The sequence below is a fragment of the Mastomys coucha genome, unplaced genomic scaffold, assembly GCF_008632895.1.
Source record: "Mastomys coucha isolate ucsf_1 unplaced genomic scaffold, UCSF_Mcou_1 pScaffold12, whole genome shotgun sequence".
Lineage (NCBI taxonomy): Eukaryota > Metazoa > Chordata > Mammalia > Rodentia > Muridae > Mastomys > Mastomys coucha.
The window spans coordinates 1,840,572-1,866,845 of NW_022196894.1; the positions used below are offsets into that span (position 1 = coordinate 1,840,572).

General features: G+C 47.6%; 1 protein-coding gene across 2 annotated transcripts in view; it reads left to right on the forward strand.

Annotated features, from left to right (window-relative positions):
* The window catches only part of LOC116084598, a 488,480-nt gene that overhangs the window by 149,987 nt on the left and 312,219 nt on the right, over positions 1-26,274 (forward strand). For both annotated transcript variants that reach the window (XR_004116180.1, XM_031361675.1), the window contains exon 2: positions 6,050-6,088. Coding sequence is in view for 1 of the 2 variants with exons in the window: in XM_031361675.1 (XP_031217535.1) it covers positions 6,050-6,088 (39 nt within the window). In the remaining variant the exon portion in view is untranslated. The remainder of the gene's footprint in view (positions 1-6,049; positions 6,089-26,274) is intronic.

Here is a 26,274-nt window from a genome sequence, read left to right on the forward strand (position 1 = left end):
GAGTAAACCGTCGAGAGAAGAAGTCCAGGTGTTCGGTCGTTATTGCTGCTGGTAGGCAGCAGAAGCGGGGAGCACACCTCCCTCCTGCCTGTCTTTGTTTGGGGTACCTGCTGGTTCTGTGTGTCTATTTCCCGGTAGCCAGTGATTAGTCTGGAAAAACTTACGAGAGAGGCTGGGGGAGGTGCACAGGGCACAGGACATTTGCATCATGGTGTAGTGGCCACTCCCATTGTGCTCCCTTGATTTCTGAGTCAACCTTCATGTTCCCTTCTCCTTCAGGCACCCAGGCTCCCACATCCTTTCCTGGTGGCCCTCCTCACACATTCCGTTTCTTATCCCTCTTTTCCCGAGTCCTGTTGCTTATCCTGGCAACAAGATTCTAGAGGGCCTCATTCATTACAGATCAATTTCTGAGTTTTGCCTCCTGAATCCCTCGTTAGTTCCTTGAGGGCAGGGTGGTGATGTCACATCTCCTTGGTGCCAAATGTGAACCCAGTTTGCTCAAAAGAATCACCAGCTGAGGGGAGTCCTGGGGTCAGACCCAGATCAATATCAAGTCTCTGGAAATGAGTCTGGAAGCTGAACAGTAGGGGAAAGGAAGCCCTGTTATCTAACCCATATTCAAGTCAACAGTGAAGGAAAAGATGGAGGGACCAGTTTCTAACAATCCCAGGAGCTCTCCTTACCTCTGTCTGTGAAGCAGATAGCAGGAGAGACCTGGCTAGTGGGCTCTGCTGTGGGGACTCAACGCTTTAACTCACCTGTGATGCAGTGATGGGCATTTTGTTGCCCTCCAGCATTGTAATCCTTTTACCTTGTCTCCTTAGGGATGCTGGATGTTACTTACAAGTCCCCTTTGAAAAGAGGGAGTCCTCGTTGAAAAGCTGGGTCCCTGTTGCAAAGATCCCTAATGGAAAAGAGTCTCCAACGTGAAGGCGCTCCCTACCACATGGGGGGTCTTCATGGAAAACAGGGGGTCCCCCAAAGAAAAGAGGAGCATACAGAGAAGATCTGTTGGGAGGCTCCCCAAGGATTTGTGGCTCAACAGACATGCTCTGGACTATCCTACTTTGGGACAGTTGCTGCTGCTGGGGGCATTTTTCTTTTTTTCTTTCTTTCTTTCTTTTTTTTTTGGTTTTTACCTTTATTTATTTTTTTATTAGATATTTTCTTTATTTACATGTCATATGATTTTTCTTTTCCCAGTTTCCCCTCCCAGGAACAAACAAACAAACAAACAAACAAAAACAATAAGAACAAACCCCTGTTGGCTCCCCCCTCCCCCTGCTTGCCACCTCACCCTCTCCCACTTATTGGCCCTGGCATTCCCCTACACTGGGGCACAGAAACTTCATAGGCCAAGGACCTCTCCTCCCATTGATGATCGATTTTATAATCGTTTACTATACACATGCTGCCAGAACAATCAGTCCTACCATGTATATTCCTTGGTTGGTGGTTGAGTCCCTAGGAGCTCTGAGGGTGCTAGTTAGTTCATATTGTTGTTCGTCCTAGAGGGCTGCAAACCCTTCAGCTCCATTGGTCCTTTCTCTAACTCCTTCATTGGTGACCCTGTACTCAGTTCAATGGATGGCTGTGAGCCTCTACATCTGTATTAGTAGGATACTGTCAGAGCCTCTCAGGAGATAGCTATATCAGGCTGGCTTGTGCTGGAGAGGTTGTGGAGAGAGAGGAACACTACTTCATTGCTGGTGGGATTGCAAGCTGGTACAACCACTCTGGAAATCAGTATGGCAGTTTCTCCGGAAATTGGGCATAGTTCTACCAGAGGACCCAGCTATAAAAGTAATCCTAATCCTCCTGGAGACTGGGGCTGCCCTGAGTGACAGAGTCACACAAGAGGAACACAAAGAAGAAACTGCAGAGGCTTCCTAGCTCTAATCCCACCACGGAGCTGGTGCAGGAGCCTGGCTTTCATTGTGTTGGCATTGCCTAAGGCCATTGTAAAAACTGTCACTTGATCTCCAAACTTGTCACAAACTTGTACTTGTCATGGAGCTAGCTGGAAAGAAGGGATGCTTCCATGTAAGACTGAAAGTCTGCTCATGGAATGGAGCTCTTGCTCTTTCCCTACTGGGGAAGGAATGAGATGCTCCTTGCAAGCCTGGTCATTTGGAAAGAGTGAGTGAGTATGCGTGTGTGTGTGTGTGTGTGTGTGTGTGTGTGTGTGTGTGTGTGTATGCAAATGCATGTGGAAGCCAGAGGTCAACCGTGGGGGTCATTTCTTGAGATCTTGTTTTTAAGACTTTTTTAAAAAAATTATTTATGTGTATGTGTTACACATTCCTAACTACTGAGTCACCTCTCTAGTCCTAAGGATGGTGTCCACTCTGTTGTTGTTGTTTTGTTTTGTTTTTGTTTTTGTTTTTTTTTGAGACAGAGTGTTTCATTAGCATGGAACTCACAGGGATAGTTAGGCTGGCCAGGGATCTGTCTTATTTTCACATCCTCAGTGCTGGGATTAAAAATCACATGCCGTCTTACATGGATCTCCTTTTGCTTGGGTTCTGGGGCTCAAAATCAGCTCCCACTTTGCCAGCAGAGCTACCTCCACAGACCACCCATCACTCTTTAGGGATGCTGTGACTTCACATTCCTGGTGACTTTAGGAGAGAACATGGCTGGGTTGGTAAAGGGGAAGCTGGTTCCAGGTGACTTGACTTCCCTGCATTTGCAAGTGACACTGGCATAGAGCAGACATGGCTCAGAGCATGGGTTGACCCATCTCAGCTTCACCCACATCCACATGTATTCATCCATGTGTATTCAACCACATGCAAAGCTTGGCACCTCAGGAGTGCAAGTGGAGTTGTCTCCACCCAGTCCCGAGACCTGAGCCTCAGCTCCTGTCCCTGTCCCCTCCTCTGCTCCCTGCCTTTTCTCTTTCTTCCCTCTCCCCAATGCTCAGGATCCCAGATGCTGGGAGCAGAAGTGAGGCACCCAGCAGGCAGAGAGGATGGGAGAGGCAGGCAGCTAATGATCACACCAGACGCTGTTCAGAATTAGAGCTTCAGCCCTCACAAGTGGCTCTCTGAGGAGAAGCTCCGTATGCACTGTTCTCTCTTCTTTCAAGCCCCTGGGACATCTTCATCAGAGGAAAAAGGAGTAAAGTTCGTTTTTTTATCCTCCTCTGCCCAGCATTTCTACCTTTAAGTGGGCCCAGGTTTGAACTGTGTAATCATTTCAAAAATAGCTTCCATCACTGGGTGGGATGGATGGAGTCCTTAGTGGTGTCTAATGAAACAGCACAGGGAGGAAGTGGCTGGTGGGTGGTGTGGTGAGATGGTCCTGTCTACCCATCACACAATTTATCTCGGCATAAAAACCCCTGGAGCCCATTAATAGTCTCTTTAAGGAGAGCCGGGCATTTACCTGGGAGAGCAGCCTCAGTTCTCTGAGCTCACAAGTGTGAGGGAGACCTGTAGACTGCTGCTCTTAGCCACTTTCCACACCTAGCCACTGGCACCTGGTGGTTCCCTCAGAAAGGTGAACTGATCCCTGCTGTTACAGCCTCTGCTGTTGCCTCTGCTGGAATCCTATTACTTCCTGATATGAGGCAGAACCTACTTGTTACCTGTAAACATAGGAACACACACACAGAAAGCTCATGGGGTTGCCTGGCACCGAGTGTATGTTTGTCTGAGAAAGACTTGATGCACAATAACATGAGACTGAGGGTCAAGGAACACAACCCCCTTCCATGTAGGTGGTGGGCGGTTTTAGACATCAGATCCCCTGAGTGTATTAAGAAATAGGGTTTGGGGAGCTTGGGGGAAAGGTTAGCTGAAAGAGGGATAATTGTTCAAGCATGGGGGCCTGAGTTCAGATCCCCAGCATCCTCATAAAAGGCTGGTGCAGAGTTGCAAACCTACAGCCCCTGTAACTTGGGGTCAGGGGCAGAAACTTGGGGCCCTGGATTAGCTGGCCAACAAGCCTAGGCACTCAGTGAGAGATTCTGCCAAAAAAAGGATGGAGAATGATGAAGACACCTGACATTGCATGTACAACACATGGATGGATGGGCAGACACAACCATACATACATGTAAATGCACATGTATGCAAATGCGTGCACGCATATATACTAAAATAAAGTATTCTTAGAGGAATAGTTCAGTAAGTGACAGCACCTCCATAGTGCGATTTTATGTTGCTGCTAGCCCCAATACAATGGGGACGCCACACATGTTTGATTATTGAATTAATCACTTTTCCTGTGGCTGTAATAAAATACCCTGAAAAAAGCAACTTAAGGGAGGAAGGGTTTATTTTGGCTCACAGTGTGAGGGTGCTGCCCATCATGACTTTGGAGGCTTGGTGACACTAGAGCCAGGCAGCTGGCCACAGCATCTGCTGTCAGGGAGCAGAGGGCAGTGGATGCTGGTGCTCAGCTCAGTTTGTCCTTTCTCCATGTCTAGGACCTCCTCTGCCCATGGAAGGGTGCCCTCACATTTAGTGTGGGCCTTCCCACCTTGATTAAACTGAAGGGCTAGTACCTGACAGGTGCAGCCGAGGGCCTATCTGCTAGGTGATTCTAGGTCCTGTCAAGTTGACAATCAATATTAGTCCTCAAGGCTGTTCCAACCAAATGAAGGGAAGTGCTTCTGATGTGAGGTTGGCCAGCTCCCCCGCAGGGTGAACCTTCTTCTTGTTCTTTCTCATAGCCATGGCTGTATGTGAGTTTGGGGGTTGTCTGCAGTCTCTGTAATAGTCCTAGACTAGAAGCACCACCAAGGTAAGGACTCCTTGTGTGTGATGGTCACAGCTATGATGGACAGATCTGACCTTTGGAAGGGAAAACTGAGTTTGGGTTTCAATGTGACTTAAGGAAGGAAGCCAGTGTCAACCCAACTATGCCCAAAGTACAGATTAATGTTAGAGAGCCTGAGAGAAAAGAGCAGGCCATCTTGGTTTGCAGAAGGATATCTTAGCTCAGGGGTAGGTCGGCCCTCACATGTCTGATACTTCCTGTTGGCTGTTCACTTAGTCTGCGTGGAGTGTCTGAGTTGGTCCACTTCATTTGAGTGATGTTTTGTGAGGGCTGTGGTCTTGGCTGTGTCCCATCATGATTGGTAAGATGGGGAATTTCAGCTCTCACAGGTCTATAACTGAGCATGCTCCCAGAGGCAAGGACTGTCTCTATGGCACCTAGTTCAGGAACTGAGGCATCGTCTTAGGAAGGAGTATAAACTTATGCTTTTAACTTTTTAAAAAAGCCACATGTTCTATTTCATTTCTGTCAGTGTGATGAAAGACCTTGACAAAAGCCAACTTAGAAAAAGAGGTTTATTCAGCTTCTGAGTCCAGGTCATGGTTCATCACTGTGGGGAAATCGAGACAGTCATGTCACATCCACACATCAAGAGCAGAGAGAAATCAAGCATGCTGTGCTCTGCTTGATTTCTCTACTCTTATTTGGTTTAGGATTCTCTTCCTAGAGAATGGTGCCACCCTCAGTGGGCTGGATCTTCCCAGATCAATCAACTGTTTAATAAAGACTGTCCTCCATAGATATGCCCACAGGCCAATCCAGTGTAGAAAGACCTCATGGAGTCTCTCTTCTCAGCTGATTCTAGCTTGTGTCAAGTTGACAAACAAATCGATCACAGTACACAAACTCCAAATGCCAATCCTGAAACTGAGTGTGTGCTGGTCCCTGATATTCTCTTCTTTTCTTCTCCTTGCTGATCAGGTTTCCCTGCTGCTTCTCACCCACTGCTACCTTCCCCCAGGACATTTGTGCCCACATCTGGCCCCTTCTGGTCTCTGCCCACAGCAACTGTCTTATTTTATCATCTTCCTATCAAGACTAGGAACTTGTCATCTTGTTATAAATGAAGATCTTGCCCACCCAACTCTCATTAATTACTCACTTGGCAAACACCTTAGACTGTATAAATGTGTGGATAAATATTCAAATTCAAGTAATGTAGCTACTGTGTTTGTGAGAAAAACAAACTGAAAGCAGTTGTTTGTTAAACACTAAACGTTCCTTGACTTTGTGTTTTTCTTTCTGTTTTTTCATACAGGATCCACTGTCTCTGCCTCCCAGCCTGGTGGAGAGTCAGGTAAGCACTCATTATATTCTCGTGAAGATGTCGTATTTACTAGAAATGAAGAGGTAGGTCAGTCTCCGGTGCCAATGTGCCTTTTGCTTCTTTAGTTAGCAAAGCCTTGTTGTTGGCATTGGTAGGAGAGAAGGTGAATTGCTATCAGTACTGGTGGCCTGTGCACCTCTGGATGTGACTTTTCACTTGTAGTAGGGACTTCTGAGCCTAGTGGAAACATATTTGCCACCAGACACAGCACTCTGATTCCAGTGCCCAAGGCAGACATTGCTAATCAACCACAACACCATTCACTTCTTTTCTAGAACAGTCACTGTTAATAGATCATCCAAGACTCATGAGGTGAATGAAACCTATTGTTATCTGTGATGGGTGAGCTCTAAAGATGGAGTTCATTTTTCCAGGGTTGTAAGTAGGTGGCTGAAGAGTTGGTTTCTTAGGCATTGTGGACTCGTTGTTAAGAAGGAGCCGCAGACTTACTTGCCTGTTCTACTGTACTTCATGAGAGCAGTTAGAGGAAGCCCCACCACCTAGTGGCCTCCTTACTGCTGGAGGTACCACAGCTCTGCCTTAGGGGAGCACAACTGCATCAAATGGATCTAAGCCTTGGGGCACTGCATTATTCTTTATTGATTCCAACTCTACCTTATTATTGTTGCTTAGCGAGGAACTAATGTAATTTCTAATGAAGCCATGTGGCTTTCGGATGGATGAAGTAAGAGTTTATTTCCCCTGGGATGCCATATCATCCTCTCTTCAATTAAAACCTGTGAAGGAAAATTAATGCAAATGTAGAGAGTTTTCCCTATAAGATTAATGTCCAGACAGTAGATTTTCAGTGTTCATGTGGGATTTGTGTGTGATAGGATGGGGGCGTCACAGGGCTGGCCCTCTATTGGGTGGGAGATTAAGTGTGAGGAGCTTAATCAGGAGGTTGGATCTGAGGTGATCATCAAATGTGGTGATGGGGCCATGCACTGCACTTTCCTGTGCTGCTGGATCATCCTGACAGCAGGGTCACCACCCATCTCTAACTCTTCTCACTGACTGTGTTCACCAGTCACTGGTAGAAGCCTCTCTCTGCATGGGTGTATGAAGATATATATGTGTATGTGCATGTATGTATGTGTGCATGTGTATGTGTACATATGGAGTCCAGAGGACAAGTTCAGCAATCATTTCTCAAAGCATCATATGCCATGTTTTGTTTTGCTTCACAGGGGTCTCTCCTTGACCTGGAACTTGCCAGGTAGGTTAGGCTGGCTGGATAGTGAGCCCCAGAACCCCACCTCTACCTGTGTCTTCAGCTATAGCATTACAAGAGTATGCCACTATGCACAGCTTGATTTTTATGTGGATGCTGGGGGTCAAACTCAGGTCCTCATGCTTGTAAGGCAAGGACTTATTGACTGAGCACCCCCAGTTTTAATATGTATTTATGGAGGTGAGATTAGCCATTTAAAAATGAGTACTTATAGTAGCATTTAGTACATTTGTAGTAGGATGTAGCCCCCACCTTTATTCCTTCCAAAATATGTCCATCACTCTGGGGCAAAGCCTGGACCTGTCTCCTCCATGCCTCTCTCTGATCCCTGGCAACTGCCTGCACGCTGTTTCTGTAAGCCTGGACCTAGCTGCTCCATGCCCCTCTCTGGTCCCTGGCAACTGCCTGCACGCTGCTTCTGTAGGGTTCTCGCTATTACATATAAGAAAAATCATAAAGTAGATGACATTTCATGTCTGGCCTCTGTCACACAAGAAACGTCTGGGTGACCATACAGTCCAGTGTCTCCACTCCAAGAACCTAACACAAAGCCTTGTGTAGGCTCAGGAAATACCTGTTTATAGTGGTCCTGTGCACAGCAGCCCAGAGTTGAGATCAGCCCAAGATCCATCAAAGAACCAGAAAACAAACTGTGATTCAAACTTGTAACAGAGTCCCATGCAGCCCTGGAAGAGAAGGAGACACTGTGACAGGAATCGCGACAGGTAGCCTTTGTCAGGCCCATGTCCTCTCTGTGTGATGTGGTTGCTTTATCAGATGCATGTTGGAGATGGTGAGACCATGGAAGATAGGACTAGACTCAGATGGATGGTACCGCTTTCTTACTGGGCTTCTGGAACAGCTACTGGGCGAACAGCACCCTGGCGGGAGACCATGATGGGGAGTATTTGGACCACTGCTTATCTCTGCAGAGTCTGGGGCCACATTAGGGATTGGGTCTGACTCATCAAGTCTCCTGCTTTGTTGACTAAAAAGGTTTGTTTGACCTATTTTCTCTGTCTGTCTGCCTGTCTGCCTGCCTGCCTGCATGCCTGTCTGCCTGGCTACCTGCATAGTCTCTGTCAAGACTGACAAAATCAGCTTGACACACAGCACCAGTGTCTCACTGGGTGCCTTGTTGGATGCTGTGACCACTCTCAGGCATCCTATCTCTTTGGCAAGGCCCGGTCTGACCACCTTCCTCTATCTGCATGGGGTAGAAGGCTAGAGAGGTAATGTACCTCACTCCAAGCTGTACCCACTGCAGCCTGGCTTCTTCCATTTGTCTGGGGGCTTTCCTTAGTTCCCTACACGTGGGCATTTACACACACTGGTATGGTGATGGAGTTCTTAAAGATCCACTGCCACTGTGACCTTCCTTAGCGTTTGAGGCCCCTAGAGCACTGTGAGGCTCCTTGGTCGGAAGCCAAGTATGGGTGACTTCCTGGCATGAAAGTGAATTCCGTGCTTCTCAAAGCTTAGGGGCCAGAGAGTGACTGGCTGCCTTATCTATAGTCAAGGTCAAGGTGGCTACTGGCTTTCTCTTCCTTCCTCCTGGCCTGAGTCCTGACCCCTGGGCGCTTCACTCACTGAGCAGAGGGCAGACTGTCTGTAATGCTGCTGCTCATGCTACCAAGGGAAGCTTCACAGAACTGGATGTGAAGGTCCCTGGGAGTGTGAGATGGAGAAATGGCTGGTGAGGGTGGCACAGGCAGGCCTACCTCCACTCCAGACTCTGCCTGGCTCCCCAGAGAGCACAGCTGCTACTTACTCTGCCTGGAAGCTGACATCACCCCGTTTGCTCCAGCTCTCGGGGCCTGGGGCTGCTCACAGGTGATCCCAGCACAGGTTCCACAGTCTACCCAGCTAGGGTGGATTTCTGAAACATAGCTGCAAGTGAGGACTGAGTGCTGAGTGAAGAGGCTAGCTCACTGAGAGGATGCCCTTCCTCCTGAGCTCTTCCCAGGAAACCAGCAGAGACCATGCTTCTCCTCAAGGCACTCTGGGTAGGAGAAAGGGCCTGGGTCTGGACTCCTTGTCAGGGCCTGGGTCTGAACTCGCTGTCAGGGTCTGGGTCTGGACTCGCTGTCAGGGTCTGGGTCTGGACTCGCTGTCAGGGCCTGGGTCTGGACTCGCTGTCAGGGTCTGGGTCTGGACTCGCTGTCAGGGTCTGGGTCTGGACTCGCTGTCAGGGTCTGGGTCTGGACTCGCTGTCAGGGTCTGGGAATCACTTCACAAACTATTCAGACACCGATCTTAGTCAAATAGGGCTGGTCTATTGAATGTGACACCCTAAGACTGATCAATCAGGGCTAAATACTAGACTCAGGAGCTGCCTGGGACCTTGAGTTAAGATCTTATAGAGCCTTTAAGCCTAAAATCCACAAGCGTATGTGCCAAGTTATTCTACCAATCAGGATTTAGGGATTAGGGATTTTCTTAAGAACATATCTTTGTTGTACATTTATCCTGCTCCCATTGGTTGGGGTATTCAACTGCGGCAGGGGGCTTGCCTTGTCTAACATTATTGTCTTAATTTGCCAGTCCCTGTATATGTCTCTTCTGCCAACCAGGCTGTCAGTTCTTAGGGAGGTCTTGGGAACTTAAATTTTACTCAACCTCTCTTTAAAATGGAAGTCTTATTCCAAATAGCTTCTTATATTTGTGCAGGTGTCTCTCTTATGTTGGGGTCCATCCCAGGAGCAGCTTATAAAGGCAAGAAACCATGAAAGCTCACACACAGGTGCAGGAAGTGCTGCTCGGTGGTTGGTTCAGGTCCAAGCTTATTGTGGCCATCTATACAAAGCAGCTCTAACTGACTGCTGTGGTGACTGGTTTCCAAGAACACCAAGGCACAAAATGTCACAGAATCTATAATCAACTCGGGCATGAGAAAGTTTCCTAGTCACAGCAGTAACAACATATGAGAAAGTTTCCTTATAATATTAGTAACAGCACAAGATGGCAGGCTAGCCAGGTAACATTTTTACCTAGGCCTTAACACTCATCATTGGAAAGATTGCAAACCCTGGTGCTCTTCTGATGGATTCCAGTTTTTCTGTTTCTCATACTCACCACCACACAGAGAACAAGATGAGAGTGTCACTGTCACGGAGCCTCTCTCCCCATCAGCATCCCTTGGGTACCCCTCTCATCCTCTTTCCCTCCTTCCTCAGTGAAAAGATCTGGAGGCACAGGGCAATCTGCAAAATGAGCACCGGGCTCTGGCATTTGTTGAGCGCCTACTATGCTACTGTGTCACTGGTCCTTGCAAAACTTCCCGATACCTAGAGAGCAAGGTTACCGCTAAACCTGTTTCAGGAGGGGAGCTTCCTGCTCAGAAAGGCAGGCAAGTGTCCACATAAAGCTTCCAGGTCACTGGAGGGAAAGATGAGGATGGGAATCCAGGTGTGGTCAACTCTGAAGCTGCTTTGAGGAGGGAGTTGAGCATGCATGCTGGGTGGGCACCGTTTTCTAGATCCAGGCCCCTTTGTGACTTCTCAGAGTTATGGCTGTTGTCCTGTCTGTGTTAAGTCTACCTCTTTCCATTCGCTGTTGGTCAGTAAATCTTGGCTTTCTCCTTCCCCTATGTGACAGCCTAGGATGGCCTTCCCTATCTTTTTCCTGCAGAAGGGATGCTCTTTTCTGCTCACAACTGGTACCAACAGTCAATTAGCCCTGAACTCACAGCAGAGTTTACCATCTGATCCATACAGTGGTTCCTGCTGCTGCAAAGGCACTGTTGGCATTGTTGTGGGAATGAGGCCCCTCCAGGAACCCACAATGCCATTAGAGAGAGCCACCTGGAGCTGTCTGACCATGACCCCTAGATGGATTGCATTTCTCTTTGGGGTGGGTGGTTTACTGGTTGTTCTGTGTATCACATCTAAATCCCCAAACATGAACTAGCCTCATTTCAGTTTCTGATCTTGCTTCTGTCTCCCTGGTCCTCATGGCCTCAGACCCAGCCTGACTCCCACTGAGAATTCTCCTGTCTTAGACTTGTTTCTCCAGTGCTTAAGATTTCACTCTCTGTGGCTCTGTGTGATCAGAAGTAATCATTCTTTCTTGTCATTTTTATCCATTTGTTTCCTTCCTGTCAAAACAGAAGCTCTGAGAGGGATGGCTGTGATAGCTCAGCTCCAAGAGTGCTGGTGAACACCTGTTGAATGGAACACAGAGCCTCACCTGGCACCTGAGCATCACCTGGCACCTGAGCATCACCTGGCACCTGAGCATCCTGCCCTACTCTGTCAGGCCTGGAGGCTCTTTGCCACACCCACATTTTAGATTGCTTTAGTCATCTGTTTCTGTACCAAGGGGAGATTCTTAAATTTGATACTTTTGCATCTCATCTTTGTAGTTCATCACATCCTCAGCATCTTGGTTCAGGGAGGAGATACTTGGGAGATGGATGGCTGGGTGGGGCTGGATTGGCATATAAGGGTGTGTGAGTAAGTGGATGGCTGGATAGACAGATGGATAGATGGATGGATGGATAGACAGATGGATAGAGAGATGGATGCATTCATAGATGGGTGTAGATGGATGGATGTGGGGGTGGGTGGGTGGATTGGATGGATAAAGTGATAGAATAACATTGATGGGCAGATGGATAGGTGGATGGATATATAGACACATGAATAGATGCTGCTATTGATCAGCACGCGTGCATACACACACACACACACACACACACACACACAGTTACACTTGTCAATCTTGAGTGCTATTCCTCAGGTGCTGGCCACCTTGCTTTTCTTAAAATCACATTTATTGTGTACATAGGCATGAAGGAATGTGAGTACCCTAACACAAGTGTGGTGGTCAAAGGACACCAAGCTTGACAGCAATCTCTTCTGTATGACCATATCACCAGCCCTACCTTGCTTTCTGGGATAGAGTCCTTCATTAGTCTGAAACTTGTTAATTAGGCCAGGCTGGTCCACAAGTCACAAGGACCCACCTGCCTCTGCCTCCCAAGTGCTGGGGCTGTGGGTGCATGCCACCACACATGGCTTTTTAAATGTGGATCATGGGAGTCAAACTCAGGTTCTCATGCTTACAGCAGCATGCACTTCACAGACAGAGCTATTTCCCCGTCATGCTTACCCAGCATGCACTTCACAAACAGAACCATCTCCCTGTCCTGCACTTTAGATAGTTTTAGTTTGTGTCATGTGACTTGCGGATCTAAGGTTGAAACGCCAAGGGTATCAGACTCTCTGTAGCATGTAGCTTTCTGACATGACTCTGGCTGTCTCTCTGGGACCAGAGCACATCTGCTAGCTCTGATTTGCTCACCTCCTGCTAGGGCAGGAGTCTCAGAAGGAGCAAATGGCCTGGCCTTGCTCATGTGGTCTGAGGATCTCAGTGCTTTAATGGGGGAGTTTTACAGAAGTCTGTCTGCCCTAATGGGTGTGTTTAATCTGCCATTTAAAACACTCACATGGTACAAAGAATGGCTCCTTCAGTTGAGGTGATTGATTTTCGTGTCTCCCTGCTGGTTCGGAAGGCAGGCATCTTGTTACTAATTCCCCACGGGGGCTGCCTTTAATCCCTACTGAAAAGGCAGCTGTCACCTTGGTTTCTTTCTTGTCAAAGTCAAGAGCTAAGCAGCCCTTTGAACTCAGTCTGAGAGGAGGGACGCACACAGCCCCCTGCACTGGACAGTGTCTTTCTTCCGTATCTTCTGTCTTCTCAGCCCTCGCTGCCATCTCTGGGCTTTAGAGTCACTCAGATGCCACAAGGCTAAAGTATATGTGAGCATGAGGATGTAGGCATACATATGTACACACACACACACATACACACACACACACACACACACACACACACACACACACACACACGTGTATGTGTTTGATACAGGATCTTGTGTAACCCAGGCTAGCCTTGAACTTCTGATCTTGCTGTTTCTAGTGCCCAAAGGCTGGGATTACAATCATAGGGCTAGAACCCAGGCCTCAGTGTGTGCTAGGCAAGCACTTTATGAACCAAAGTACATCTCAACCCTTCCCAGAGGTCCAGTTTTGACATACTGTATGACAATGACATAGTGACAGGCCATATTAGGGGGAGGAGCTAATATTTACTAGGTATTATACCAAATCCCAAATACCTTCTTTTCTATATGTTCAGTCTGTAGTTCCTACCACTATGATGGTGAGAGTGAGGTTGGGAGGTTTTATAATGTGCCCGAGGCCTGCCGTCTCAGCAGGTAAGTTTCTACCAAAAGTCTCTTAGAAGTGCCTACCTGCTCTGTGGATACTTGGAGCTCTTGTCAGGTGTAAGATCCCTGCCACTGACCCCAGCCTTCTAGACCTGTGCCACTTACACCTTGATAAGTGTAATGTACGGGAAGTACTGGAAACCCATGTGAAACTGTGTAGCCAGTTAATGCATGCTAAATAGCCTGCAGTGCACACGCTCATCAAATACACTATGCACACCATGTGCACATGCATGCAAAATTTTCTTGCCAGTTAAAGAAAATATTAAATGGAAAAAGTATAGAGTCTGATTCCATGGGCTCTCCCATCTCTCCACTGGGATTAAAGAATGTAGCTTTGCACCTGACTTTATGTGACATGGGTTCCGGGGCTTGAACTCAGGTCCTGGTGCTTACAGGGCAAGGTCCTTACTGACTGGTTCCTCCCGTTTTCCTTATAAACACTGCCACCTGCCCCTCCCCCAGCTACAATAGCACTTGCTCCACTGCCCATAACTGTGTGCAGCTTGGGCTGCAAAGCACGTGTGGTTGAATGATTCTGTGCTGAGTGTCAAAGCTGGGCCGTGCTGGAGTACGGGTACCAAACTGTGGGTTTTTTAGAGACTGTTGTCCCTGGGCAGGCAGTCAAAGCTTAGAGTCCAGAGACAGCCTATAGTGTCCTTGGAACTTTAAGGCCCTTGGAGGGATGCGAAGGGACAACCATGGATGGAGGAAGGAGGCAAATGTCTGTCAGCTGGAGACCAGTTTGAGGGAAGGTCAGATGTCTTGATCAGTCTCAGTGAGAAGCTCCACGCTGTTGGGGACAGTGTCCTCATTCATTAGCTACATGCTGTTTCCTCCATGCCCGTCTCCTGTGGGTGTCTTGTGGTGGTGACAGTTTGGGGGGAACACAGATGAGGTAGAAGGGATGTCATCAACTGAGCATGAACAGAGTTCAGGGGCCCTCTTGGAAGCCATCTATATGGTGTGACACACTGCAGGAGGCCTCAGGCTCTAGTGCTTTCCTAGGCTCTTCTGTGACTAAGGTTGGGGTGCCCACTGACTGGGAGGGTGTGGTGACTTGAACATGTTTGGCCTAGAGGAATGGCACTATTAGGAGGTGTGGCCTCATTGGAGTAGTGTGGCCTTGTGGGAGGAAGTGTATCACTGTCAGGGTGAGCTTTGGGACCTTTCTCCTAGCTACATTGGTGCCAGTCTTCTAGCTGCCTTCAGAACAAGAGGTAGAACTCTCAGCTCCTCCAGCACCAAATCTGCCTGGATGCTGCCATGTTTCCCTCCATAATGATAATGGACTGAACCTCTGAACCTGTAAGCCAGCCCCAGTTACATGTTGTCTCATATAAGAGTTGCTTTGGTCATGGCATCTGTTCACAGCAGTAAACCCTAACTAACCACACAGAGGGTGTGGTTGTTTGAGTAAGGATGGCCCCCATAGGCTCATATATCTGACTACTTAGTAACCAGGGAGTGTAGTTCTTTGACAGGATTAGGCCAGGCTCAGACTCTCTCCGCCTGTGGATTAGGATTCAGTACCTGTGGATTAGGTACTGCTCCAGCACCTGCCTGCATGCTGCCATGCTCCCTATCATGATGATAATGGATTAAACCTCTGAAACTGTAGTCAGAGACTAGTTAAATGCTTTCTTTCACAAGAGTTGCGTTGGTCATGGTTGTCCCTTCACAACACTAGAACAGGGACTGAGACAGAGGTGTTTATGGGGTGGGACCCAGAAGTTCCTCAGGTCCCCAAAAGAAATTTTGTTTTTAATATGATGGTAATGATTCTGTGGCCATATATCTGGTTGATTAGATTTATCAATGCAAGACTTATCAATAACTTTAGTGTAGAACATGAAATCTCAGCAAGCCAGTAAGTACTTGGTGTGTATTTTCATTCATATGTGTGTGCTCACGGGTGTGCACATTCATGCGCATGTGACGGTGTGTATGGAGGCCGGAGGGCAACCTTGTCTGTCATTTCTTGGATGGTGCCCCCTTTTTTTCTGTGCATGTGTATGCATGCAGACAAGTGTGTACTCCATTTTATACATGGAGATCAGAGGCCAACCTTCGAAGAGTAGGCTATATTGGCTGTCTAGCAAGCCCCAGGGATCTGCCTGTCTCTGCTTTCCCAGCTCTGGAATTACAAATGTGCACCCCTGTACCTGGCCTTTGATGTCAGGTCTAGAGATTGAACTCAGGTCCCTTGTGCAGAGGGCATTTGGCTGAGCCAGCTCCCCAGCATTCAGATAGTTTCAACTTCATCTCAGAAGATTTTTAAAAATCCCACCATTCTCTGTGGGTAGGAGACCCTGAAGGTGATCGTGATCTAGTGTCACAGCTAAGTCAGCTCCCTGCTTTGCCAGCGTGGCTGAAGTACATATGTAGGCTGTCTCTTCATCACTAATGTGTGGAGCAGGAAGGTATATGGTAAACTACTCTTCCGTGATTGGTGGATTCGTGCTCCATTTGCCCTAGGTGCCACCCTACTGGGGAGCTAGGTGCACACCATTCCAGACTGTCCTATTTGAAGGGTTGGCTGAAGGGGCAGTTGCTACTGTGGGTGGGACATGGCTTTCTGATTCCTGAAAGGACTCCCTGGAGATGCATGATTGACACAGAGGAGGAGGGTTGCTCTACAGAACATCTGGCTTCAGCACTCTCCCATCTCCCCATCCCACCAGATACAATTCACACACAGGAAAGGCAACACATAACTCTACCTGCTTTCCCCCTGAAGGCATCTGACTGCCCACTCATAGGCATCCCTGCCTATGTGTTCCCTGGCTCCTCAGAAGAAAAAGCATTCTGCATGCAGCCCATTGAGCTGAAATTCTTTGTCCCTAACCTTCTGGGAGGAGCAGATGACAGAGGAGTCCACAGCCAAACACTACCCACTCCAGAGGCTCATGATGGATCAAATTTCACAGCCCTGTCAGTTTTCATTCCATGCTAGAGAGCAGCTTTCAGAAAGCTAAATGACATCTGTATCTTCAGATGCTTTGAGGATGCCAGAGAGAAGGAACGCCTGCTCCTGAGGCGGGGCTCCCAGCCGGCCTACTAGTAATGGCTAATAAATGTTCAGTTATTTAATTTGGAGTCAGAGCTGCAGTGTTATTGATTACCCGGACCATCTAAAGCTCTAGACAGTGAAAGCCTGGTACATGGAGAAGTGCGTTTATAGCAAATCATCACATTTAGCATGAAACACAGGCTTATCAAGAATGGGCAAGGTCATTCTCTTTGAACACTATAAATGCAGAATGGATAGGATTCAAAAATGAAGAGGATGGAGAGCTGGACAGATGGATAGATGGACAGAGGGGTGGATAGATAGATGGATGGGTGTGTGGATGGGTAGGATGTATATATATATATATATGTATGTATGTATAGGATGGATGAATGGGTAGGGAATATATACGTATTTATATATGTATATGTAGAATGGATGGGTAGAATGGATGGGTGGATAAATGGATGGGTAGAATGGCTTGACTAGTTGGATACCTAGATAGATGGACAACTGGATGAATTAATAGGTGAATGGGTAGATGACTCGGTTCCTGGATGATGGCTGGTTGGCTGGATGATGACGAGATTAAGGCATAGATGGAGGGAGACTTCGTATTTGCTGGCTTCTTCAGCCACACTCTTTCTGTCTCTTCCTTGAACTACATTATGGAGGTCTAAACCACAGCACTGGTTTCTGATTGGATTTGGGCAGTAGAGAGCTGTCAAGTGACAGGATGAGGGAGGAAAGAGCAGATTAACTACGCACTCGGGTGGATTCTTAGGCTCGAGGCCAGACTTGTTCCTTTCTTAGAAGGAAGCAGGAGGCAAGAAGCAGAGAGACTGGGGACAGGAGTGTGGTCAGGCTATAACCCTCAAGGCCCAACCCTAGTGGCATCACCTGCCAGTGGAGGCCTCAACCCAAAGATTCCATAGCCTTTCAAATAGCATCAGCAACTGGGGATTCAAGTGCTCAAACATGTGGGCCTGTTGGGGACATTTCACATTTGAACAATAACAGTGTGTATGTGTGCATGTGTGTGTGTTGTGATGTATGTGTGGTGTGTAGTATGCACACATGAAAAGCTAGAAAAGAGTGTAATTGTCTTGCTTAGCTTACCTTGGTCCCTTGAGAGATCATCTTTCACTGAATCTGGAGTTAGGCTGGCATCCAGCAATCTTTAGTAGTCCTCCTGCCTCTGCTTAGTACAGTGCTCTAGTTACAGCCGTGCCTGGCTTTTCATGTAAGTGCTGGGAACCAGTTGACTTAGACACCATTGACTTATTCTCTCTCTCTCTCTCTCTCTCTCTCTCTCTCTCTCTCTCTCTCTCTCTCTCTCTCTCTCTCTCTCTTTCTCTCTCACTCTCTCTCTCTCTCTGTGTGTGTGTGTGTGTGTGTGTGAGTGTGTGCAAGCATATAGCACATATGTAGTGCAAGAGCCACAGCATTCACATGGAGGCGAGAAGAGAACTGTCAGGGACTGAACTCAGAAGGCCAGGCTTATGAGAGGGTTTATATGGGCTCATGGTTACACACATTACAGGACACAGAGAAATGAAATGTAGAAATGAGTCAGGGAAATACACAGCTCCCAAGGACAAGCTCTCTGACCTCTAGAGATCTGCTTTTTCCAACCAGGCCCCACCTACTCTTTGCCCTCTTCTAATCATGCCATCATGTCATTAATTCACAGGCCAGGGCTCCAACCATCTCTGGAAACACCATCACAGACAGCAGTATGCCTTAGTAATCACCCAGGTGCCTCTCAGCCCAGCCAGGCTGATAGACAGTGTTAGCATTCATGTACGTATGTATAGCTGTTTGTCTATCAGCTATGTGCTCCGAGTGAAGAGTTTAGTGAAAACATGATGTCAGCTCTGGAGGGCATCACCATTGGTCCACTGTGTGTCTGTCTTCTCTCTTATGGAAGAGGAGATAGGGTGAGTAGACCTTAGTCTACAGGGCATGGAGAGCCTAGACCTTTGCCCATGCAAGTCAGGTGCTCTTCCACTCAGGCACCCCAAACCTTTGGGTTTGTTTTTGTTTGTTTTTGTTTTTGTTTTGGATTATTTGCTTTTGAGACAGATTCTTTCTGTGTAGCCTAGGCTGGCTTCGAAGTGATGATCCTCCTGCCTCAGCCTCCTCAGTGCTGGGATTATACCTTTCCAAGTGAGACTGCTACGACCTGGCCAGCTGATGTGTTTACCTGCCATGATTGTCAGAAGGAAGAACCATGTCCATGTAGCTTACACAGCAGCCACTTATCTCTGTGCACTTGTGGGGGACAGAAGTCCAAGGCCACTGTGTCACAAACTGATTTTTTTTGAATCTCTGTCCTTGGCTTGTAGGTGGCACTTTCTCCCATGTTTTCACACATTGTCCCTTTGTATGCATCCGTGTTCCAGTCTCCTTTCTTACAAGGATACCAGTCAAATTGGATTAGGACCAACCTAATCCAGTCACTTTAACTGAAATACCTTTTTAAGGACCTTACCGTCAAATACAAGTCACATTCTGAGATACTAGGGTTTCAGATTTTCCATAGCAACTTGGGGGGCACAGTCTGTGATAAACATCTTAGATGATGGCAATGAGGGTCCCACTGGATAGAGATCCTATTGATCCCTTGGTGAGACACAGGAGACAGACATAGTGGCCACCTGTGTTCCTCATCCTAGAGACTTTTCCAACCAGAATTTCATAGACTCTGGGTGTGGTGTCCTGGGGCATCTGGGGCAGGGTGTCCTTGTATGTGTAACCACTGCATTCTTCCACCATGGGCATTAAGCAGTGATTAACCATGCCGGCATCTTGCCGGCAGTTGAAGTCCACATTTCCCTCTTGGTGGCCAGGACCTCACAGGTCTCTTAGCCCCTGGAAGAGGTGAGCAGGTGCCTGTTTGTGTGACATTTGCTACCCCACCAGGCAATGGAAGAGACATCATATTTGTGGTGAATTTGAGGTGGGTTGAGCCTGAGATGGAGACAGAGCCTGTAGTTGGTTTTAATTTTTTTATGCTTATGCCAAGCAGATATAGGGACTGCTAGATTCTGAGACCATGTCTAGGTACATGAAGAGATTGCTTTGGTTGGGCATGTTGCAGCATATTTACAGAGTGTTAAGGAGAACCAGGTAGAAGATATGGCTCGGTTGGTTGAGTGTTTGCCTAGGGATCCATCTCCAGCACCACACAAAATGGATATGGTCATCCTATGCTCAAGAGATCAAGGCAGGAGGGCTAGTAGTTCAAGGTCTTCCTCGGCTATATAGCAAGTTAGAGACCAGTCTGGGCTATGTGAGAACCCCGCCTCTATATATGGACAGAGGGTAGGGTATGGGTGTCCCCTGCTTGTTGTTCTGCTTCTAAGCCCATTACTCCTGTGTACAAAGAATTCCTGAAGATTGTCCTTAAGCCCTGTGACTCAGGGGGCCTCTGGGCAGAGATCGTTTGTGAGAGAAGATAGGCAGTGGCAAGCAGTGGGAAGGGAGGCTTGCTAGCCTCTCTGGGCTGCCTATGTTTCCAGGGAATTTTAACACAAATAGAAAGTACAGACTCATAGCTCACAGGAGACTGTAGGCAGCTTGAGGTTGGCAAGTCCCACTTCGGATCCCTTGCCTTTGATTTGTTTCTATCCAGTGATGGTATAAGGGAGGTACAACCTGTTAGCTGTCAGAGTCAATGAAACCAGTCACATCAGTGTCTGTATAGTTCTCTGTTCCCAGAAAATCATCTTCCAGTCTGTGGCTTTGCATTCAGAGGCTTTAAAATATTTTACAAGGCATGCTGGGGTGGAGAACATTGCAACTATCCCCACTGTCTGAGTCAGAGTCCTTTATGACTCACGACCCCACAGCAGAGCCCCTGTTCTTCTGGAGTCACATGTAAAGCAATACTAGCAGCATGGGTGACATTCATTCCACTACATACTCTTCCATGCTCCCAACAGACATTACAAATTGATCATAGCACATTCAATCTCTACAAACATGCAATGGGCACTCATCCTCATGTCTAGCTCTAGACCAGACATTATTAGTCAATCAAGGCACATTTGATCTCTGTTGGTTTGTAACGGCTGCTCTTTCCCACATCTGGCTTCAGACATCCTTATAGGAGGTCTTACTTGAGTAATCCCATAAGTCCTTCTCCCTATCCCTGTTTGTGCCATGGAATTTTAGTTGGTTGAGCTCTCCAAGACTCTCTAGAGTTAATCAGGCCTGGTATCCTGTCATTCTAATTGAACTTTGAAGACCAGAAGCTTTGTCTGTGAGGCTCTATACTCTGAAGAGTGAAAGGCAGTGAAGTTGCCACTTCACCACGTGCACATTGTTCCTGATCATCCCCACAGACTGAAGTTTGTCTCCCGATCTGATCCTAAGGCAAATAAATGCCTGTAAAATGGAAGACTGTTAGTTACTGACTGATATGGAATAAATCCCCCTAAACTCCATGGACTAGGACAATGAACACTAGGCACCTCACAGGAATTGTGTGTTGGATTTGTGTGGTTTCCTGCCTCAGAAGTCTTCATGGGATGTCATGGCTATGCCATCAGGGCTGGGGGTAACCCAAGGTTTGATGAAAGGTCTGCAGCTACTGTGCTCCATGCTGAGAGGATACACCAATTCTTTGCCACATAGATGGACTTGTCTCTAGGGCAGCATATTTCAACAAATAGCTTCCCTTAGTACAGTGAATGCCTGGACCCTGGCTGCTCTAAGGATCAAGGTTCAGCCACTCCTTGGTAGGCCATTTAAAGAGAAAGACAGAGAAAGAAGATTTATTCAAGGTGGCCACAAGGAAGAGACACAAAAGACCCTGTGATTCTCCAGCCCATCTTTCAGCACTGACACGAAGTTCAGGTTTAAATAAAGGACGAGGTATCCACATAGCTATGCAGGTGCATCCAGAGGGTCCTGCACACTACTGTTGATCGGTTCTGTCACTCCTGTAACGTGATCTGACAAGCTGTCCAAACCATGTGAAATCCTATCCTGAGAGACAAGTTTATCTCTGGCTGGCATCATGGTCCCAGTCTTTTCCTTCAGAATTCTTTCAGAATGAGGGAAATTCCAATTTCCCAGGCACTGTTATTTAAATAGTATGGTAGCCAAAGGGAGAAGGAGGGTTATGAGTGGGTACCCAAGAGGAAGGGAGCGGGGTTTTATACATGAGAAACAGATGAGTGAAGAAGAATGAAAGATGATCTTTTTTTCTCGGTGAGTGTTGGAGACGGAGCCTGGCTTTCAACCTGTGCTTTGTTGAGTCTGAGGAGCAAGCAGGGCAATGGTTCTACCTTCCTACATTGTTTTCTAGAATGACACAAAGATAACGGTGCTGATAGAAGAAAGGATGGTGATAGTGATGGCAGTGACTACCATGGTGATACTTATGGTGGTTGTGATGATGGGTGGGATTATTATGGTGGTAATGGTGATATGGTGAGCGTGACAAAGGTGATGATGATGGTGTTAGTGGTGATAGTGGTCATGAAGATGATGGTGGTGGTGGTGGTGGTAGTGGTGGTGAGCTACATGTCATAGAGTCTTGGCAAGGATGTTTGCAGGCAAGTTCTCTTCTGGAATTAGCCATGCTTTCCCATGTGACAATGCTCAGGCACATGGGGGTGCCCTAACTCATCCATAACATGGAGGTAGCTGAGTGTAAGTGCATTATAGGGGCTCCAAGGTGGCAGTTGATGTCATTCATCTTTGTCCCTTGAACACTCTCAATGACTGTGCCTGATTGCTCCCCAGTTTCTGCAGACTGTTATGTGTTCCAGGTAGAGGAGACTAGAAAATGGACATAGTCGTCCTAAGGTGCACAGCTTACTTCCAAGAGCTGGGCCCTGGGACGAGTTAAATTCTGACTTTGACAGGTGGACTAGAAGAACATTTCTGGGCAGTATGTGTGTGTGTGTGTGTGTGTGTGTGTGTGTGTGTGTGTGTGTACATGTCTGTGGTCTCAGCCCTTGGGAGGCTGAGACAGTAAGATAATGAGCTTGTGTCTAGTTTGGGTTACATAGCAATACCCTGTCTCAAAACCCAAGACACACTTGGCAGATTGGGACTCACATTCAACTTTAGCACTCTGTGGCCTTGGGTAGGAGGAAGTCTTTGGTCTTTCCTCTTTGACAAGCAGAGACATCATCAGCACCTGCTGTTTTGCTTGAGTGCACATCATCCTCGCCACTGGCTTGTATTGCTGTTTGTCACTAATACATCCTGAAACTCTGTACCTCATGGACAAGGACCTGAAACCTGCCTGGGTTCCCTTTCACAACAGAGAAGGGCTCTCACTGTTCCAGTCATCCTGCTGTGGGGAACTTCCTTGTGGGGACAGAGACAAAAAGCTACGGTCGCTTCCCAAGGTTACACAGAGGATTTGATGGTGAGCCGGGCATGGAGGTCAGTCCGGACTCTCCAACCATCTCTTGTTTTGTACACTAGGACCTGCTGGCCTTCTTGGCTCCAGAAGTGCTGACTGAGAGGATGCCTCACAGCTGGAGCAGCTGGAGGGAGGTCAGGCTCAGGGCAGGTCTACTGTGTCCTACTGTACTGCTTTGTGCTGCTAGCCTGCTGGCCTTGAGCTGTGGGTCAATGCCTTAGTTGCCAGTGTTGCAGGTTCAGGAATATAAGGGATAGGGATGTGATTGCTCACCCTCTGTGGCCACATGTGCTGCAAGGGGGCATCTGAGCTAGGCTCTCCTAGTTCACTGTGGTAACAAGTTGCCTGTGAGTAAGAGAGGTTGACATGGCTCTACGGTAGTCATTCACCCACACTGTGTGTGTTGTGTGTGTTTGCGTGTCAGTCCTCACTTCTACCTTATTTCAGACTGCATCTCATCATTCTCTGCATAGGCTAGGCTAGTTGGCCTGTCTTGGCTTCCCACCTCCCCACCGGAATGCCTGCGTGTCACATGCACACTCCCACAGCCCACTCTGCATGGGTTGTTGGGGATCCAAACTTATCCTTACACACTTGTACAGCAAGTGCTTTACCCAGCTCTGGGACAAGCACCTTTGACCTCATTAAGTCCTCACAAGACTCTCTGAGGTCACTGGGGCCACCTCTGATAGAACAGCAATCGGCAATCAAGAGTTGCTCAAGGTTACTCCCGGTGTCCCAATGCCAGAGCGATGCTTTTGAAGCAGATTGTCCTGTCAGTTAGCTACATGTCTCCTTGTGTGTGCTGGGGCTTCCAGAGGTGAGGAGGAAGAGGTCTTGAGAATACCGGACTTCTTTCTGAAGAATTCCTCTAGGGTGCTGACAGAGAGGAGTCTTCAGCTCATTACGGGGCCTACTCCAGGCTGGGGAAGCAAGAGTGGCCAGCGTAGCTCCCAGGGCCTCTCCTCTACCAGCTTTGAGCCTACAGGATTCTCTAGTTTTGAATTTTCTGGGAGGCCAGAGCAGCCTAGTCCTTCAACCAGAGATGAGTTCATGAGGCCGTGGCGCCCCCTGCAGGCTGTGAGTAGAGGTACAGCCACCTCAGACTTCAGCATGATTAGTGTTTTTTGTTTTTGTTTTAACTTGTGAACTTTTCTTCTTTTAAATCCAAGCACCAAGAAGACAGCCTGAGATATTTCCATAGAAGGGATGCACAATGGACACAAGAACTCTTGCCTATCAGGGGATTCCTTGTTCCCTGGGATCCACAGAAGTTTGGTTCTGGTACAGCCATAGGTACACAGACTCAAAGATGTAATAATCTCTTCTATAGCAAGTTTCAGAGTTCCATATAAGCCTCACATACCCACCATTTCCTACACCATCTCTAGATGCCATGTAACTAACTCCTAGCACAGCAATGTAAATGACAGGGAGTTAGTTTATCTGTCTGTCTGTCTGTGGTGGATTGTTTAGTGAATACTGACAATTCAACAATTCAAGCTTAGATAAGAAAACAAGTGTATTTGCAGTATGTGGCTGGTTTCTTCTACAGACATAGAGTTGGAGACTCTGAACCTGTGGATTTGGAGGTCAGTGGCATCTTTCAAGAGTCACAGGCACTTTACCCAGGCCTGTTTTCCTATGCACAGAGTCACCAGTGAGGTGTATTTTCTACCTGGCTTCTTCCAGGAGAGGTAGGTATGCTCACCACATTGCAGATACCCTTACAGCTGTGGCAACCTGGTCTGTAATAGACCTGAATGGCCCGTAGGAGTGTGGGCCCACTTTCACATCGTGTGAGCAGAGCTGATCAGGCGTGGCAGGGACAATAGAGCTTGTCTGTGAATGCCTAGCTTAGGCAATCCTTGTACCTCAGGGCTGTGATTCTGGGTTTCACTCCTGTTCTGGTCTTTTCTTCCTCCAGACAACCTCCCAGCATCCTTGAGAGTTCTTGTTGTTGTGACAAAGACCAGGGATGACAACTGAAAAGGAAGGAATTCCTTGTGGCTATTGGTTGCAAATGTTGCGGACAGTGACCACCTGACTCCATAGAGTCTGAGTGAGCCGACAAAAGGGTGGCATTGGAGAGCAAAGAGTCATCCTCCAACTGGACAGGAGGTAGAAGGAAATGGAACCACAGGAGAACTCTCAAAGGCCCAGCCCCTCAAGGCTCCACAGCCTCCCCAAATAGTGCCACAAACCGGGGACCAAGTGTTCCAATGTGAGTTTAAGACCCAATCCAGACTCCCTTCCCCAGTCCCCTCTCCTCCCCCTAGAGGATTCCTGTTCTGGAGAACAAGTCCACCTGAGACCTGAGTTGTTAGAATTCACAGGTTCGAGCATCTTTCATCCCAAACATGTTAGATCAGAAGTTGTTTGGACTAGTGATGTCTGCAGATGTTGAGGTGTTTGTGAATTCATAGTTAGCTTCCTTGAAGATAGAACTCAAGCACAAAATTGGTCTATGTTTCAGGTACCCTTACACGCATATTCCAAAGGCAACTTTGTAAAATAAACCTTCAGAGTGGTTATGTTTGAGTAAAAGTAGACTTTTGCTTTCTTTATTCATTACTGGGTGTACTGGCTGGTTTTGTGTGCCAACTTGACACAGGCTGGAGTTATCACAGAGAAGGGAGCTTCAGTTGGGGAAGTGCTTCCATGAGATCCAGCTTTGAGGCATTTTCTCAATTAGTGATCAAGGGGGTAGGGCCCCTTGTGGGTGGTGCCATCCCTGGGCTGGAAGTCCTGGGTTCTATAAAAGGGCAGGCTGAGCAAGCCAGGAGAAACAAGCCAGTAAGAAACATCCCTCCATGGCCTCTGCATCAGCTTCTGCTTCCTGACCTGCCTGAGTTCCAGTCCTGACTTCCTCTGGTGATGAACAGCAATGTGGAAGTAAGCTGAATAAACCCTTTTCTCCCTGACTTGCTTCTTGGTCATGATGTTTGTGCAGGAATAGAAACCCTGACTAAGACACTGGGGATGGAACCCAGGGTCTTGCTTGGGCTAGCAAGTGCTCCGTCACTGAGTCATGACCTCAGCCCTCCTGGGGGGTCCTAGGCAGACCTCTACTACAGAGCCCTGACCCTGCTTAGGTATGGAGTTTTCTATTTGTGGCATTGTGTTAGTACCCAGGAATTTGGAATTTTAGATAAGGAATTCTCAATCCGAAGAAAGAGCTAACTTCTACTTTGAAAGGAGGTTTTCTTTATGGTGGAGCTTGAAGTTAAACACACACACACACACACACACACACACACACACACACACACACACACAGAGGGAGGGG